This window comes from Gambusia affinis, linkage group LG17 (assembly GCF_019740435.1).
Source record: "Gambusia affinis linkage group LG17, SWU_Gaff_1.0, whole genome shotgun sequence".
NCBI classification, from domain to species: domain Eukaryota; kingdom Metazoa; phylum Chordata; class Actinopteri; order Cyprinodontiformes; family Poeciliidae; genus Gambusia; species Gambusia affinis.
The window spans coordinates 9919098-9937529 of NC_057884.1; the positions used below are offsets into that span (position 1 = coordinate 9919098).

Here is an 18432-nt window from a genome sequence, read left to right on the forward strand (position 1 = left end):
CCTTCACTCTGACACCCCCAAAGGTTAGTTCAGAAGTCACCAAATTAATAAGTTATCTGCTGCCTTATCTGCATTTGTCTTATAAATTAGTCAAACTGATTATCAAATTTGATCTTCTAAAACCAGTAGTTACTCTGAAAAACAACAAGACCGTTTTGGAAAGCCTGGTTATGGAAGCTGTTTGCACAGATCTATCACTGAGTCTGTTTAATATTCTTGTCCTTCACGGTCTGATGTGTGACGCAGACACACAGTGACACACCAACCCTGGGTTAATGTGGATAATGAAAAAGTTATTTGCAATCTAATGGCCATTTTTCATAACTGAATCAAATCTTTGTTTCCCTTGAACAGATCTCAAGTATTAACTTGTACATGAGTTGTTTTAAAAATGATCATTTTCATTCTTTTTATGCGTTGGGTACATTATGTTTCATATTGCTATGTAGCTCCTGAGAGGATTGTGTGGCTGCTGAACCTCAGGAAGAAAATTGAAGAGAAAATGTTCAGTATGCATTATTTAATCTTTTCTTTAGAATGACGGCGAAGAACTCATTGACTAAAATACAGACAGGAAATAGAGTACTGAGAAGGTCGAACACATCATAAGAACCTAAGATTGAAATACAAAATACACTTTCTACCTACAGCAAAAGACGACTTTCCTTTAAAAGAAATGTTTTAGGACCCCATTTAAGTTGTCCATAGTCCTGCGATTGTCCTTACAATAGAAATGTTTGACATAATATTTGATCAAATTAGTCTGAAAATTCAGTTTTCAGTTTGTTTTATTTGTTGTAGAGCCTTGTTTGGTCATTTGCGCTAGGCTAGGTTAAGTTAGGTGAGGTTATCTGAGCTGCTACCTTGGTCAGACATGGCCCTCGGCCTGTTTTTGTTCCTGCTTTCCTTCACCACCTACATCTCTCTCTTTGTGGCTGTACCTCCACACACACAACCTGTGACTCAGTGAGCGCACGACTTGTCCCCGTTACAGGGACACAAAAATTCACTGTGGGACCACAATGCTATTTGCAACTTTGCTTGTGATTCAGATCGCACTTTAAAATGATTTTTTTTTTTTGACATGCACTCCTTAACAGCATTCTGCCAAATAAAAGGATTGTAAAAGCTGTATGAACTGAAGCATGTGTCTTTTTTTTAATTCTTTTCTAGTATAAGCAAGTGGAGCAATACATGTCTTTCCACAAGCTTCCAGCAGACATGAGGCAGAAAATCCATGACTACTATGAGCACCGCTACCAAGGCAAGATTTTTGATGAGGACAACATCCTGAGTGAACTCAACGACCCACTCAAAGAGGTGAGACGGCTTCACTGATGAAACACACGAGTGAATTCAAACTTTGACCCCATATCATTTCCTGTTTGATGGAAAATTTAAATAGTATTTTAGAATAGTTTAAAAAAATACAGGGAAAGGTGTTTCTGACAGCTGGTCTCACATTTGCAAGAAAAAAAAATTCTCTAGGGTGAACTTTGAATGTTTAATTTTGAACTAAAAATTAAATGAGTCTTAGGCTGAAAGATGTGTGTGTAGCGATGAGCTAGTTTATGTCTGAGCTCTTAAGACTCAAGTGTTAAGACAAGATGTTTTGCAGGGGTAGTTCGGTATGTGCAAAGAGGAAAATCTTGCATAGACTGCCAAATGATCTAAACAAATAAATTTTATTTTATAATATAATACCCTAAAACATGAATGGATTGTAAATGGTGTTTATTGTTTATAACATTGATGGATTGAGCATGGTTGTCACACTTTTAGAATTTTGCTAGTTTTGAATATTTAGTTAAATAATAAATAAACAAATGAAGAAAAACATGCTCAATCTGTTGTTGCAATTTGTCAATTTAGTGCAGAAATAAATGTTATTTTTTAACATTAATTTGCTAAAATCACATTCTTGCATTTTGTTTCTGCAATATAGATGGATAGATCTATATCCATCTATATTGGATGGATATAGATGCAAAGCATACAAATCACAGGCCTGCATAAATTTGTTTGCTTTTGGACATTATGACCTTTTAAACGGTAAATACAAGAAAAACATCTTCTCTGGTTTGTAATCGCAAACAGCCATACTGTTTCCACTCTGCTGCATAACTTCCAAATCGTATTCCTGCTGACTGCCATTTGACAAATCTTCAAAAAGGCAAAGCCAAAGATTCCTTCCCAGACATGAATGCTGGCCCACTGTGAGAACTATTTTCTGTCTAATTCATTAATTCTGGTGCGTAATCGAGGTCAGAACTCCATAGCTTTTGCTGACAAACACATCTGAGGCTTCACTAGGATTCTGCTCTGTTGCACTCATGAAGCCAGCAAAACATTGCAGAGATTGGTTATCTTTTTGTTTATGTCCCGTTGTCACTGGAGGAGAGTTATTGCTCATGTGGGGTCAACAACACGGCACTGCAGTTGCCAAGTGCCCCGGCCCTCCATCTGCACAGCAACAGAGATGCTACGTACAAACGGACAACAAGCTCCTAATCTCCTGCTGCGTATGAGGGGACAGGATGAGACCAGCGAGATGGCTCACAGCCGGCACCAGAGGGCAAACTCATCAGGATCTGATTTATGTGCCAAAAAGTTTCCTCTCATGAGAGATATGGGAAGTGCTTGGGAAGTATTAAGCCTAAATCAGCACTGTGTGTCCAATTTCATTTATGTTTGCAGATAGCGGTTCAGAGATGAAAGGTTTTGGAGGGTTTTGTGTCGGACCACCTATCTGCTTGCTTGCTTTTCCCTGTGTACAGGTGGAAATAAGTGAATTATTTATGGCATGAGCGTATCCATTTCTTACATCCCTTTTTCTTTTTTCTCCGCCAGGAAATTGTCAACTTCAATTGTCGTAAGCTTGTGGCCACCATGCCTCTGTTCGCCAATGCCGACCCCAACTTTGTGACGGGGATGCTGAGCAAGCTGAAGTTTGAAGTTTTTCAACCTAATGACTATATCATCAGGGAAGGCACGGTTGGGAAGAAGATGTATTTTATTCAGCATGGCGTCGTGAGTGTCATCACCAAGTTCAACAAGGAAATGAAACTAACTGATGGATCCTACTTTGGAGGTAAAAAAAAAAAGAGAATATTTTTTATCTGGCTTTTCTACACACTCGCATAAAAAAGATAAAAGTTCAAACCCTAGTTATATGATTGCGTCAGCCTGCTCAGAGTCATACATATATATGTACATGTAACATGCTTAGACAGAAAAGCCGACTAAGGCTTGTGTTTGATGCTGTTGGAAGTCATTGTAGATTCTCAATAACCAGTGTCAGACGTTAGTCAGCTTCGGTGCTTACATAATCTCTCATCTGGTTGCTGGAGTGGGCCAAGGCACGGATCAGGCATCCCTTAGGACACACACAGAGGTCCCTCCTCCACACTCACCCTCGCATGCAAAAACTCCTCGCCTCCTCTGTTCGTTCTTGCCGGATGTATTTATCATGAGCAACTGAAAACTCTTCTGCTTGCAAAAACTCTTGAAGTCAAGAGCACCTTGCTATCTCGAATTTTCATCCTCTACAAGACATTCCAGATTTCATACATTTCTTTTTTTTTTTTTTTTAGATGTCACTTGTAATTTTATTGCAGGTTGTTTACTCTGACAAAATCTACATGCAGACATTGCTGTGTCTTTTTGAAAGCAAAACAAAGTTTCCTATTTTAGACTGTCTTGCATTTTTTATCTCTTGAGCTCACCCCTGCTATGGGAGGAGGGTAAGTCTAAGAATACTTTCCCTTTGGTGTGTCTGTTGAATGCACTGTGACTCGTTGACGGGCTAAAGGAGGCAAAAACAAAGAGTCTCCCTGTCGAATCATCAAAGTCCATTATTCCTGTCCAACACTGCCTTCAAATGTCTCTACACCTCTGCTCAAAACAGGGAAACACTGTGCCTTGGAAAAGTATTTGCACCTCTTCACCTTCTCCACACTTTTGTCAGATAAAGACCATCTTTAGTTTATGCTATTAGTAACTTTTGATGTACTTTATGCATATTTAATGCAATAAAATAACTCGAAGATGTGCATAAATGTAAAAAGAAAGGACACATCATTCTACCAATCTGAAAAGTGTGATGAACTTTAGTATTAAATTCCGCTGAATCAATAGTTTTTCAAACAACCTTCAGCTACAATTGTGACGGCAAGTGTTTTAGGGTGTCTCTACCGTCTTAACATTTAGAGGCGCATTTCATCTGCTGATTCTTGTTGGCAAAAGCTCAAGCTTCCTCTACTTTAGCCTTGACTCCATATTTTTTTATTCCCCATCTTTTTTAAATCATGCATACAATCAAAATGTTCATTTTTGGTTTCATTTGCCCAGAGTATCATCTTCTACAAGTCTCCTAGGTCCCTGGCATGAATTGTAATGAACTGCCAACAGGATTTCTTGTGGCTTTCTTTCAGCAAAAGCTTCCTTCTTGCTGCTCTTCAATAAGGTCCAGATTAGTGGAGTGCAAGGCTAATGTTTGTTATTTTAACAGATTCTTTTTCAACTGGGCTATGACAGCTACTTCTCCAGAATTGCTTTCACACTGCAATGTGTCAAACATTTTGAAACCCTGCTCACCCCACGTCGCCTGTGGTGGTTCTGCATCAAGAACCAGTGAAGGAAATGACACAATAACTTAAGAAGACGACTTCCGTCTTTGCAAAGCGTAAACAGAAGTTGAGTGATGTCAGATTTTAGCTGTTGTAGGATTTCTTACAACATATTTTCCCACTAACATTAGACTCTTGTGTTTATTAAGTTGTATTTACCCAGAATGCCCTGTTCTGTAGTTTGCTTTCGGTTTCTGAAGCGGTCTCCAATCCGCTCACGACATTTCCATTCGAAACCACCAGAGTTCACTTCAACTGAACTGAGACTTAGGGTTTAGGCGGACCAGAGTTTTTTTGGTCGCTTCAGAGTTTGATTGCACTTTCATACCTCCCTGCAAATCTTTCTCTGCAAATCAACTAGAGTTTGATTAAGTCAGACCAGGCAAAGCTGCTGTGAATGCTCCTGCAGTTTATGATGGTGTTTTTTCACCTATGTTTTAAAATAAACCCCTGATGATCGGTTGATGTATCACATAAAATAGATCTAAGTTTTTTTTTTGTAACATGACAAATTGCGAAAAGATCCAAAGGGGTATGAATACTTAGATGCCTTAGGTAACTCTTTGGGAGAGTCGGGGACCATCTGGCATTGCTCTTGTAGAAAAAAAGCCGTAGGAAACTAATAGCATAATGATGAGCAGGACATTTGGAAGGACAGTAGGTCATAAAGCACCTTCAGCCATGGTCATTACTACACCTGCATGCTGAAATAAATTCACCTCAGGGCCAGAGTGGATGGGATCACATATTACTATCACACAGCTCAGCAGTGAAGCCATTGTGTGGCTTTAGAAATAATACAGCATGATGCTAGAACAAGACAGACAGCAGACCAGAATCCCTTTCGGGCCTCAGAGTCTTAGTCATACGAGACTTACCCTCCTCACACACACAGGAGGCAAGCTGGTTGCCACAAGTGTATATGTGACACATGACGTGATGGTAAATTATCCTCAACGCTCCAGGAGTCAGTGGTTATGCTTTGTGACAGCACAACAGACACGTGTCAAACTGCAGCATCATGAGGAGTGATAACAGGTCCCTGATGTACACGAACCCACAGCAACACCTGAGGTTCTCCAGGTGACTGGGATGATATTTCAGAAGAGTTTTAAAATTTATTTCAGGGCTGCTATTCTCTCAATGTCAAACACAGAATTGCAAGCCAGGACAACAAAAAACAACAACAAAAAAACAGAGGTAGTTGAATATGTATAAGGTGCTAAAGCAGTGAACTTGCCTGCCAAATAAATTGCAAAAGTGGGTAATAGATCTTGTTTTTCTAAGTTTCTACATTCTAAGTTTTTCTTAGAAGCAACAGTAACTTTTTGTAAGGTGTATACAGGTTCTTTAACCTACTTGTTAAAATTATTGACAAAACTGTTGGGGGGACAGTACTTGTCTAAACATGAAATGTAACCTTGGCATTAGATGTACGAGGAAGTGGCTAAGTAAATGAAAGAAATCCAATATTGCTGATGGGTTTTTCTTTATTCAAACTTTGCGAAAGCTATGGCTTTCATTTGTCTATATCGGTATCAGACAAAACATTATTATCTACACACCCACTGCTGTTTAGCCCACTTTAATCGGATTCTTAGTGTCAGGTACATTTATCTCTGGATGTTGCCATTGTTGTGTCATGTAAGCTTATTAGTTGCTTAGCATGCTGCTTTAAATAGAGACCAACCATCGACTGTATTTGTTTTGACTCTTGTGTCTCCCACACGTCTGAAACCACATGTGACATGATGCATTCTTCTATCAGCATCTCTCATCCTCTATGTGTTTGCCAGGTTCACTAAGGAGCCTCTTGCGGTAAAGGCTGCTTTTCCATTACAGCAGTGCTAACACCTTCTACACACTCACACCTTGAGAGAGTGTTGCTTGCACATCTTGCACAGTCTATGCTCTGCTTCCATGATTTATCATGGCAGAGCATAGAAAAATTACACCGTAACAGGTTAACGTTGGCCATGTGAAGGAAAGTGGTAGACTGTGTGTACAGGTGCAAATGTAAGTGGAGGTCAAAGAGTGATATAACAGATACAGGACAGTGGATGAAGGGGCGGTTTAATTTTTTTTAAAAAAGTATTTTGCTTCAGTCAGGCACTGCAAATGTTAAGTTACTGTTATGCTGTTTACCGTATCATGGATGTTGGTGTTTGTAGAAACACATTTTCCGTGGGTTTCATTGTGAAAAAATTTTATTTCCTTTTGTGAGACACCTAATCCTGTTACATTTGCTTATAATGTCAATGTGTTTGGTGTTAAGATGAAGAATGTCAGATGTACAGTCTGCTGCTGAGTCAGAACAGAGCCAGATATTTTGCTATGACAACGCTATCACTTTTCTTTATAATTTGTGTTTATTAGTAGTAATCACTGTCTGACCATCTGGAAATTAAATTTCTAAACTCTATACACAGCTTTTGAGTGACACCAAGTGATCAAATTCTTTGCAGAATCATTCAGACTCCAGTTTTGATTCTCTGGATATTTTTAAGCAAATTCCATTTTATCTGTACGCTTCCCATGAGGTTCCAGCAAATCAACATATCAACTTGTACGAGGCAAAAACATTGACAATAACTTTTTCAGAATTCAAATTGTGAAGATCCTGAGCATACTCAAAGCAGTGTGGTGCTAAAGATTTACTAGAATAAATGTAATCAGTTCTAATAGAGACGCTGTTTATCTTTTCCTCCTAGTCGTTAAGGTTTTGTGCTTACATTTGATATTCATTAAAAGTAGTCAAGATAAAGTGGATAAATATGGATTTTTAAAAGAACACTGCTGCATTTTTGGTTTCTATTATGGAATGCTTGAGTGGACTTGTTGGCTTTTGTGTCATTGTTTTATGTAATAATCAGCTTCAAACATACACTTAGTCAGAATTTTGGAAAATTCTCACTTTAAAAAGTGTTTCCAAAAGATGCACTGTGTGTCTCTATAAACTCAAATTGTGTGTGGTAAGGTAATGTGGACAGGGCTTCAAAAGACAAGCTCTACTGTCTTGCAAGTAGGTATTGTTGGGAATAAATAATTCTAAAAGGAATTTGGACACACTTATATTCCTTCAAGTGTGTCACTTAGCCTTTAAAGAATGCCCTCTTTAGGGTGTGGCTTAGAAGCCAACAAAAGAAATTAGAAATTATTTTGCTGTGTTAGCTCTAACCTGATGCTGCATTTTATTCTTAATAAATGGAATTTATGGAATAAACTCACTGACTCTTCTTCAACCTCACACATTAAGAACCTAAATGGGGAAAGGATAATTTCCACATCAGTCAAGCAGTCTGCATGCAGAGGAGAGTGTACATGGCAGAGCATGAGATTCAAGGTCAACACATACGGCACAAGAAGATTCTTTCTGGTCAGGACATTTATACTTTAAAAAAGCTCAATTGAAGGAATCCTTTAAAGCCCCTCCTACTACATTTGTATGTAATGGTTACTGAACACAACAGAGAAATAAAAAAAAAAGATCTCACCTGAATATGTTAACAAGAAGCTGGAAGAACTCCCAAACCAGGTTACAATTAAAGAAGGAAATCACTTACAGGGAAATAGAAGTAATTTCTCTGTTCTTGCAAAGTATGTAAACAATGCAAGTGGTGTCCTACCAGGTATCTGGTAGGACATACGAGTAGCAATGCTTTTCTTCAAATGGATGTGCACTGTATATAATGATTCTGCATTAATAGAGGTAGGAAGTTAGGGTGTTTATATACTGTGCTGCTCAGTGCTAATGTGATCAAAGTGATTAATGGGGACTACAAGGGGAATATAGATATGTTGCTGATGCATTGTTCTGCTGTCGTTCTTGTATTTCATTCCATCAGAGACAGGAATACAGGTTGCAATAAAATCATCCCCGGCTTTAGTTACTCCTTAGATTTTAGAAACTGATGCAGTGCCTAGCAGCCTGACAGTAATGCTAACTACAGTATTATATTATGGGATTATTGGCTCTCTACAGGATGATGAATTGTCTTAGCATAATGACTGCGACAGTCCTGCTCATGAGCTTCTCAATTTATTTACATTCACATTAGCTCTCCTTCTCCCAAACCCTTTGTTCTCACAGATTCATCTATATGATAATGTGTACAGTAATTACAGGGATGATTTCCTTTATGATCTTCTGTACACTCCAGCCCTGCTACTGTTCCCTTCATGTGTTTTTCTTTGTACCTCTGTGTCCCTGTCGTGCAGAGATCTGTCTGCTCACCAAGGGCAGACGGACGGCGAGCGTACGTGCAGACACCTACTGTCGACTCTTTTCCCTCTCTGTTGACCATTTCAATGAGGTGCTAGAAGAGTACCCCATGATGCGACGTGCTTTTGAAACTGTAGCCATCGACCGCTTGGACCGCATTGGTAAGACCCAATTTTTCTCAAGTTTCTGATTGGTTCTGTTGCCCGTCATCATGCCTCGTTGTCTTGTCCTTATCAGATTCCGATTGCCCTTATTTCCTCATAAAGGCATTGTGTGTACCATCTTGTGCTGCATGACCTGTATGCTACCTTTTCTTTTACTTGTGTCTGGTTTATTTTCTTTTTTTTAAATAACACAAAAGACAGTTCTGTTGTAACCTGTCTTAATCCTTCTAATGAGCAAAAGTAGCATTTTGTGGTTGGATTAATTGGAAGGCGGTGCATGTCGCTTTCCGGGAGGGAGTCTAGTCGCCCACTTCTTTGGTTTGATGTTGACCCCCCCACTGGAAGCCACCGAGTCGATGGAAGCTAACCTCACGTGCATGTGTGTCTGGCTCTCTGTACACTCATCCAAACTCCTGGGTATGAGCAGCACCCCACCCAATTACAGATTTCTTACAAAATTAATATCAGGGACAAGAGAAATGTTACCATCTGGTGCAGCTCAGTTAGCTGTCAAGCAGGCTCCTCATCAGTATAACACACAGTGCCTTGCAAAAGTATTGATAGCTGGTTCTTAGGGGGTTTTTTTCCTAGATTTTGTCTAAACCACAAACTTCAATGTATTTTACTGTGGTTTTATGTAATAGACCAGCAGAAAGGAGCATACTCAAGTAACCCTTCCTTTACCTTCACCACCTTATCCGAGGCCCGCTTGGATAAAGTGACCGTTTCCTGGTCTTTAACAAACACCTGAGGTCTTCACAGCTGCATCTGCACTGAGATTGCACACAGTTGAACTTTGTTTACTATACACAGGTAAGGTTAAAATGAATACCACTGACAGATTTTTAGTTTAATTAATTTTACCAACATGTTCATTATGGCATCAAGTAACATCAGTGTTTAAGAGTGACCCAGCCCGGATCCCATCTACAACCTAGTATAGAATCTGTCAAGAATGCTAAAGAGTAGATTAATGGCACAGAGAACATCCAACCCCCAAGACTTAAAGGAGCTGTATTATGCATTTTCCAGGCACAGCGTGCCATGTTATAGTACAATCAAGTAAATATGCTACCTTCCATTCTTTTCAAAATGTTTTATACATCCAACATAATTTAAAATAAATTTGAGTTTGCAATTCGATGCCTTGAAATAGATACCTTGCTCATTTCTACACTCTGTTTTCAATACCTTATGACAGCAGTGCTCCTCCATGATGCGGTTAACCACTATTGGACTGAGTATTAGTTTGCATGATGAGCTCAGCAGATGTGCAGTTCCACCAGGTGTTTGATAATTGCTGCTGCCGCTAGTCTGGAGGAGCTGAGTGTGGGAGTTCTTTGTGGGGCAGAAGCTTGACTGGTGACTGCCGCTCCAAAGAAGAGCTTTTGGTAAATAGGCGGTACTTTGTCTGATCTGGAGATTCAAGGATTCCTCAGACATGCAGGAAATAATCAAAGCAACACTCCAGGTATGTTTTGGGTGAGGGCATAACATTGTAAGATGATTTAAAGCTCAAAAAAGTCAATTTTACAGGAAGCCCCCCCCCTCCCACACCCTTAAGCATACCATTAGAGATAAATTGTCAAGATACCAGTAAATACACGCAAAATGGTCGTCAGAAATTACAAGAACAGTTTCCGACCAAAACCCTTTTAAGACATGTCGGTATCATTCACTATCAAAAACTTATAATGTTTTTGTCTATTACACAAAATCCCAAAAACGCATCGTAAAGTTTGTGGTTTGACCTCAAAAAATGTGGCATTGCACACGAGGTATGAATATTGTTGCAAGGCACTCAAACCACACGGACTTTCCAAAGGGGCACAAGTATGTACAGTATGTTTGAAATCTGATCAGACCACTCCATGCGAATCATAAATGCTTGAATCATTGTTCAGCTACAACACTGTAAGAGTCTACAAAGTATCATCCTGAACAGTCGATGTCTCAGAAAGTCCTGTGCATCTTGTAAGATCTGGTGTCACAGGAGCTACCTGAGATTACGTTCAATTTGGCTAATCCTTATAATTTCTCCCTGAATTTTTCCAATATCACCATGTCTTTTAGACAGTCTGTAAAACAATAAACCCTACTGTATTATCAGGAAATAATTTTAGTACTTTTAAGTGATATGCACTGAATTATGTTGTGGTTCTTGAAGTACACGAATACAGTAAACTTTGTAAAATATACACAATTCCACTCAAATTAATTCACCAAGTGGTGCCTCTCAAGGATATTATTAAACATAACCTTGGCCGTCTCGATTTAAAATCTTTTCACAATAATCCACTCTATTATTGAGAGAAGGGCTGAAATGCTTCATAATATATTTCTGTGATATACTAATAAACATCTTTTATTACAGTAAAACATTATCATGCACCAACATAAATAAAGACAATATGCAAAAGTTGTTATAGTCGTTCAGCTTGAATTTTTTTGATCACTTCTGGCTGTTTTTCATTATCACAGCCGTGTCAGTGGATCACTTTGCCATAGATATACATTTTCTTGCTTTCAAATTTTCCTGTAACTCAAAGTTGACTCAAATTCAAAAGCCCTTAGTTTTCAGGTCAGATCGATTGACTGGAAATCTATTGGTCTCTGTAAAGTTGAAAAAGTCTCTATAGGCAACTCCAATATATCATCAAGTCAGCTGATGACTAATAGAAACCTACAGAGCCCTGCAAGTGCTTGGTGTCAAAATAAATTCAGAGATGCAACAGCATTTGGGTTACTGGAGCTGGAAAAGGTAAAATAGGATTTTGGGAAATGGTTTCAAACAAAACATTTAACTTTAGGATTCAAATACACGTCTGCCCTAAATTATTCATGCCCCTAGCAGATTTAGACTTAAAGCAATAAATGTAAACATTTAAAGCAATGTTTAAGTTGATCAAATGTGGTAATAATAATGATAGCAATAGTAAGACTTTGAAGTAGACCAGCAAGAGGAATCTGACATGAACCAGATGGAGAATCTGAGGAGGAAGCAAAAGATAATGGGGCTGGCAAGAATGTCTGTCAACCTACAGGACAAATTATCAAAATACAAGTTGAACCATGACAAGGCTAGTCAAAAATTACAAAAAGGATTTAATTGATTTTTACTGTTTGTCAACCAAAAAAAAAAAAAAAAAAAAATCTGTAATTATTGAGAATGTAAGTATTTGTCATCATTAAAGTTTTTTTTTTAAATCTGTGAAATGTAAAAAAAAAAAAAAAAAAAAAAAAAATTAACAGAGGAAAATGATTTCTCCTTCTGGAAACAATACTCCTTTTGCATTGTTGTATTATCGTTTGACAAAATGCCTGTCTCATTTCATATCAGAGACTAATTTCTTTCTGATGTATTGATAGTATTGTCTGTATTATCAGCAAATATTTTCTTAATTCAGAAATTTATCAAACATTTGTTCGTCCGACTCATGTCGGCAATTTCAAAGTGCACATTTAGATCATTCTGAATATTCTTTATCCTTGTATTCCTTTGAGTACGTTCATAAGTTCACATCTAGCTCAAAATATCATTTGTTTTAATTGAAATACAAGATTTTGTTGAGAGAAGGTAACTTTCTTGGTTTTGTTGTAGTTGTTTGTTTAGAGGTCGTAAATCATTGGAGTAATATTTTATCGACTCGAATCTGGATTATAATAGGAGATTACATTACAATTGGTTAAAAGGTATCTATCAGAGAAAATCCTATTGCATCAAGTCAAAAGCTTTGTAGCAGTTCTTTTCTCAGTAAACATTTGGCGACCAATGAGAGGAAAGACCTGACCTCCAGCAGAATCAGTATTAGTACGAGCCACCCTCTGACATGTCTGCCTGGGCGTGGAGGACATTTTTCTGATTTCTGATTTTATTTTGGCACCTGGGAGGCTCTATAAAAGCTTTTGTTTATTTATTTATTTTTAATAAAAGGTAGCAAAGCACAAATCTGAAAAATTGAAAATAAATTTGTTTTTATTCCTGCATCAAACCCCATTACATCTGTAAAATATCAGTTACAATTTTACACCCAACAGAAAATAGCTCACCCTTCTGTACTTTCAGCATGAAGTACATTGAACTAACCTTTAGCGTTGCAAATGAACATAACTCAAAGGAGACAAGGTAGCATTTTTAGAGAATGTCCTTCAGGGAAATGTAGGGTTTTGTTTCAATGTGCCCTTTAATGTCAGCTGGTTAACCTAGATTTGCCCCTTGTACAAGAACTGCCAGATGAGTTAGCTTCTCACTATTATCATATTTTGGAAAGTGAAAGCTGTGCACACTGGCACAGTTCAGAGTGCTGCAGAGCAGATTCGTCCTTTCAGTCTAAACATGAAAGGGGTTTTGTCTCATACGATGGAAGATATTTTGTCATTATCAGTGCTGGTTGTATCGTTTCTACATATTGACTGCATTTGGTTACCTGCTTGTCTTGCTCTTAAAAATAAAAAGAAAAAAGAAAAAAGTAACCATGCTTTGAGAACAATACTATGTTGCACATTTGACGTTATCCTTTATCTATCTAAAAATTGTTTGACCAGGAGTCCATCTTGAGACGAGCTCATCTCGTTTTCAAGAATGCCCTGGCCGACGAGTAGGCACCAGGTAAACTTCTTATTCTGATTCCAGTATTTGGACAGGGCCAGACTTAACACACTCAGCCTTGCTAAATAAATCCAGTCTGAAAATTAACAGCTTGACTTGTTGCTGAAGGTTACATTACCTGTTTAATTTCTGCATCTTTAACACATAACTCAAGTTACCCACACAAAAAAAAACTCTCTACATTCTGATGGACACATTAAAATGTCAGCAACTGAGACAATCAACGAAACAAAGAGGTCTCATCCAGTTCTACATGCCATTTTTATTTGTAAACTAATCCTCGATGAAAAATCACACGATTTATGGTTAGATGTGATTGTTGAACACTCCAATTCTGTATGAATCCTTTCCTGAATGTGCATTCAGAAAAACCATACCTCAAATTAGTAAGAGTTTTACTAATGCAACACTACATACAGTTCACTGTACATTCAAGATCCCATTTCATTATTTATTCATGTTTTCACCCAGCAAAAAAGTTTGTTTCTGATTGTCTGACTTGAAATGTCTGTTCTGTCTTGTGTAAAAGAAAAAAAAAAAGAGGAAGATTTAAAGCAGGTGTGGGTCATGCTGGTCCTTGACGGCCGGTGTTTTTCTGCATGAACACACTTGATACCAGCAAATTCATTAGCAGGTTTTTCAATTTGAACTGAAAGTGTTGGAGCTGGACCACATCTATAATGTGCAGGCACAAGTCCTCAAGTACTTTAACTTCCCACCTCCTCTATAATAGACATACAGATTACTATGTACTGTAAAGGTCTTGCCTTAAACTGAACTGAACTAAAGTTATCTAAGACGTGGTTTGCAGTAGTTATGTAATCATTAAAACTAATAAAGAAGCAAATTAGGAAACTTGTACAACACATTTAACCCTTACGTCCATTGTAGTTGTCTAAAACCAGCACAAGTTACAAAAAGCTAACACTACAGTGTCCAAAGTTTTCTTTTTTTTCTTCTTCTTTCCCTGAGACCTGTAAATATAAATCAGCATTAATGGGACCTTCACAGATGTGCAAGTTCCACTTGTCATGTGCATGGCTGCACCGCCGTACCATCGCAGATGTTGCCTTTCTAACTGTGCGGCGATAACAGCAGGCCGGTCCCTCCTCTTTAGCCTGGAGGATTCAGCATCCAGAGTTTCCAGAAAATAGGACATTTTCAATTGCAGCCTTTCAGACTTTTCCAGTTTGTGTTAGTCTGCCTAGAATGAGGTGCAGCCAAGAGAAATATGGTGTGAGTTTCCCGTTTTTATGTCAGTCTCACCATGTGTAGATAAAGAAACCAAAATTGTTATTGATGCTGTCAGAGCATAATGTAACTTTTACCACACAATTAATAGTCATTATCATGTGTTACATTTTATTTTAATATGTATATTTCTTTACAGTTCTGAAAAATGTGCAAAGGAACATTAAAGTTGAAATCCACAGACAATAGTGACCAATTTTCAAGATTTTACATGCACACAGTCACATTCACACTCTGATGGTGGCAGTCTTCAGGATAGTAACCACAGCTGCCCTGACTGCCATGCACCGGTGCAGCTCGGCCCTCTGACCACCATCAGCAGACAAAGCCGGTGAAGTGTCTTGCCCAAGGACACAATAACTGAGACAAACAGAACGGGGATTCGAACCGGCCCACCGATTACAGGACAAACTCCTGTCCCGTAATTACCATCATCACCCCATTTGGATGATTAGCAATGTTAGCATTATCTGTAAACAGCGGTCTCTAGAATGTAGATTCCTACCCCAATGTACAATTTGCAAGTTGTAATTTGATCACACATCCTGGTATTGGATGAAGTTTGCTCACAGTGAGAGTTCACTGGTTCAATGAAACATCCCTAACGCAGGAATAAATTGATATCCTGTTGTAGCTTTTTGTACACCAAAAACTTGGGTACAAAAAGATTACCGATGTATTGTGAAATGGTAAGAGAGAAAATGACCAGCTCAAGTTTAGCGTTTTGGTGCATGAAAAACTATATTTTTAAACAGTTCACAAATACAGAAATAGTCTTTCTCCATCAATAAATACTTCTACACTGAAGATTATTAGATCAGTAAACTGTACAACAGAATCGGTATTACAGCTGTTCTTAGCACTCAAATGCTTCTACACTACAATGTATTAGGGTTAGTGCAGGTTGATAGTGCTTACAAAATTCAATGATCTGAAAAAGATCAAACTTTTGAGTTCCCGACCAGCCAGTCGCCAAATTTGATTCTGCTCATCAGCAGATTTCATAGTCCACATTTAAATGTCACCATAATGTAAGATGGTGGTGTTTCACATTTTGAATTATTACTATTTCAACGTTGTACACAAATATGAGTTCTTTCAAAATGTAATCATGTTTTCCCGCATTGTTTCAATCATGGTTGGAAACGTGTTTTATTTGCTTTATACATGTTTGACTAGTGAGTTGCAAAGTCTTAAAATATTTTTAATATTTAAAGTATAGATGCAGAATAGCTATATATCTTAATACAGTCAAAAGCGGTGTTTATGATTTTTACTCGTTTTTTTTATTTTTATTTTTTTACATCTTATAGTTTTTACAGTAGTAGTAAACAGGAACATCTTTCTAATATGCAGAAGTGTCTTGTTTTAAAACAATTATGTATAAATGTCTCCTGGCTTTTATTTTAGAGTATTAATTTTAAGCGTTAAATTTATAGATACAAAACTGTAACAATAATTCAATTCATAAAAAGCTTTTGATGTTTAATTCAATACGAGTTGTGCCTGCAGATTTAGTTTTTAACAAATATTGCAGTACTTGTAATAAGTCCATGCTTTCCCACTTTTACGTCTGTAGTCTCAGCTCCTTATCTTGTTGTATATTTTTGGAAATTATTTGAATATTTCTTTGAAATATGGTTTTGCGTAGACATTCAGAGCCACACAGTATCACATAAAGTTTTTATATATGAATGGCTTTGCATATTGACCATCCTGGAGGCATACCAGCTTAAAGGAGCTGATAAAGTCAAATACTTGTCTGCAGTCAATGTGAATGCAGAGCATATATCATGTATGAACTGTAGCTCTATAAACCCTTTAGGTGATTAATAAAGAAGACAAGACATCCAGTAAAGATAGATGACTGAGGAACCAAAAACATTAAGGAAATTAATAGATAAGAGAGAGAGCATATTGCCCTGCAGTGCAAATGTACAATTATTAAATGTTAATGGTGACATTTTATTATAGATTTAGTGTTTTTTTTATTTTTTTTTATTTCAATGAAAATAATTATCCATCTTTTTTTCTGAATTAAAACTGATCCCTGTTTGAATGTGTTTCTGACAAACAAAACAGTTCTCATTAAAACAGCTCTTAAAGTAATGAATAAATGTATTTTCATTCTAATCTACAGCATTTGACCCTTTCACCTTTAAAATTGCCATGTAAGCCATCTTGTATGTTGACAGTAGATTAACAGTCAGCTCTGTGGTGTTTGTTTTAGCTCTTTATTACCCGACCTCGTAGTAAATCGTTGCAATCCTAGTGATCCACTTCAAACTGAGTGCTGGATTCTGAAAATAAAATGCTCCAAAAGTGACATCAATCTATTTTCAGCAGCCACAGCTGCAAAGCAATATTTTATAGCTGAATGCATGGCTTACTAGCAGTCTTGAGTGCAGCAAATGTGGCTAAACAGTAAACTATGTGAAGAAATTCTTCACTCTCAAGGACAGGATTTAATGATTGATTGAATGAAGTGAAAGCCTTCACCACGCTGAACACCCTCTCTGTCTTCTTTACTGACAATGCTTCATGGCCTGTCAATATAGAAGGACAACAATAATTATAGGAAACACGTCCTCTAAGAACATTCAGACACAGTCACTCAGGGTAAACATGCTAAAAATATCTTTATTTTGAAATCTGGTCGTTTTGAGATACATCTGATGTCCTTAGGAGCTCCTATTATTGCTTCCTCTCTAGAAGCAAGAAGAGGTTTGCTGTTTAATAAATAATTAGTCCCACTTATATTCATAGCTCAACCATTTTGACAGACTGGGAAAAAGTTTTTTTGTGTCCTCATAGAACATACAATAGTCTCCAGAAATTATTGGTACTCTTGGTTTCATCCATTTCACTGTTTTTATGCACCCAGTTATTTTAGTTTTCTTTTTTTCTTTTTTTATTGTTGCTGTGTATATGAGCAAGTTAAAAATACTAGCTAATGTAGAGAGGCCTTATTTGCCATTTTTCTACAGCTTAGATAAACCTTCAAATTATGTATGATAAATGCTTCAGATATTATTGTTTAAATCCTGAGGGGTGCTTTAAATTATCTTGTTTGGTGAAATCAGCAATTTGTTACCATTGGATCAATGTATGAATGTACTCCTAGAACAGTTGGATTTTTCTAAAGATTTAAGCATCGTTAGCATGCTATTTAAACAAAAGATTAAATGATTTTAAGACTTTTTACACATTAATAGCTGTACCAATAAAGGGAGTTCTTCTTGAGTGATAAAAGAACATGGTTCTAATACCAAACCCTAAATTTTATTTCTAAATTTTCTGTTATTAGCATTTAACTGTACACCAAAAAACTGTTGAAATAGTTAACTTGACATATTCTGTTATAAGTGAAATTAATTTCCATTAATAAACAATAAATATACAATTATCAAAGACTGAGATAGCAGAATGTTTCCTTGTGCTAAATTGTAGTGGTTATTCTAGATGTCCCTGTGACGTGGTTTGGCTAAATTCTCATTGTAATTCAAAAGAGTGAGATTTAATTTCATTCTCAGAACTTAGATTTTCTGTTTTCTGTCT

General features: G+C 37.2%; 1 protein-coding gene across 3 annotated transcripts in view; it reads left to right on the forward strand.

Annotated features, from left to right (window-relative positions):
* Nucleotides 1-18432, forward strand: part of LOC122846762 (potassium/sodium hyperpolarization-activated cyclic nucleotide-gated channel 1) — a 94918-nt gene that overhangs the window by 72534 nt on the left and 3952 nt on the right. For all 3 annotated transcript variants that reach the window (XM_044143907.1, XM_044143908.1, XM_044143909.1), the window contains 3 exons: nt 1174-1320; nt 2851-3091; nt 8847-9011. In XM_044143907.1, coding sequence (XP_043999842.1) covers nt 1174-1320; nt 2851-3091; nt 8847-9011 — 553 coding nt within the window. The remainder of the gene's footprint in view (nt 1-1173; nt 1321-2850; nt 3092-8846; nt 9012-18432) is intronic.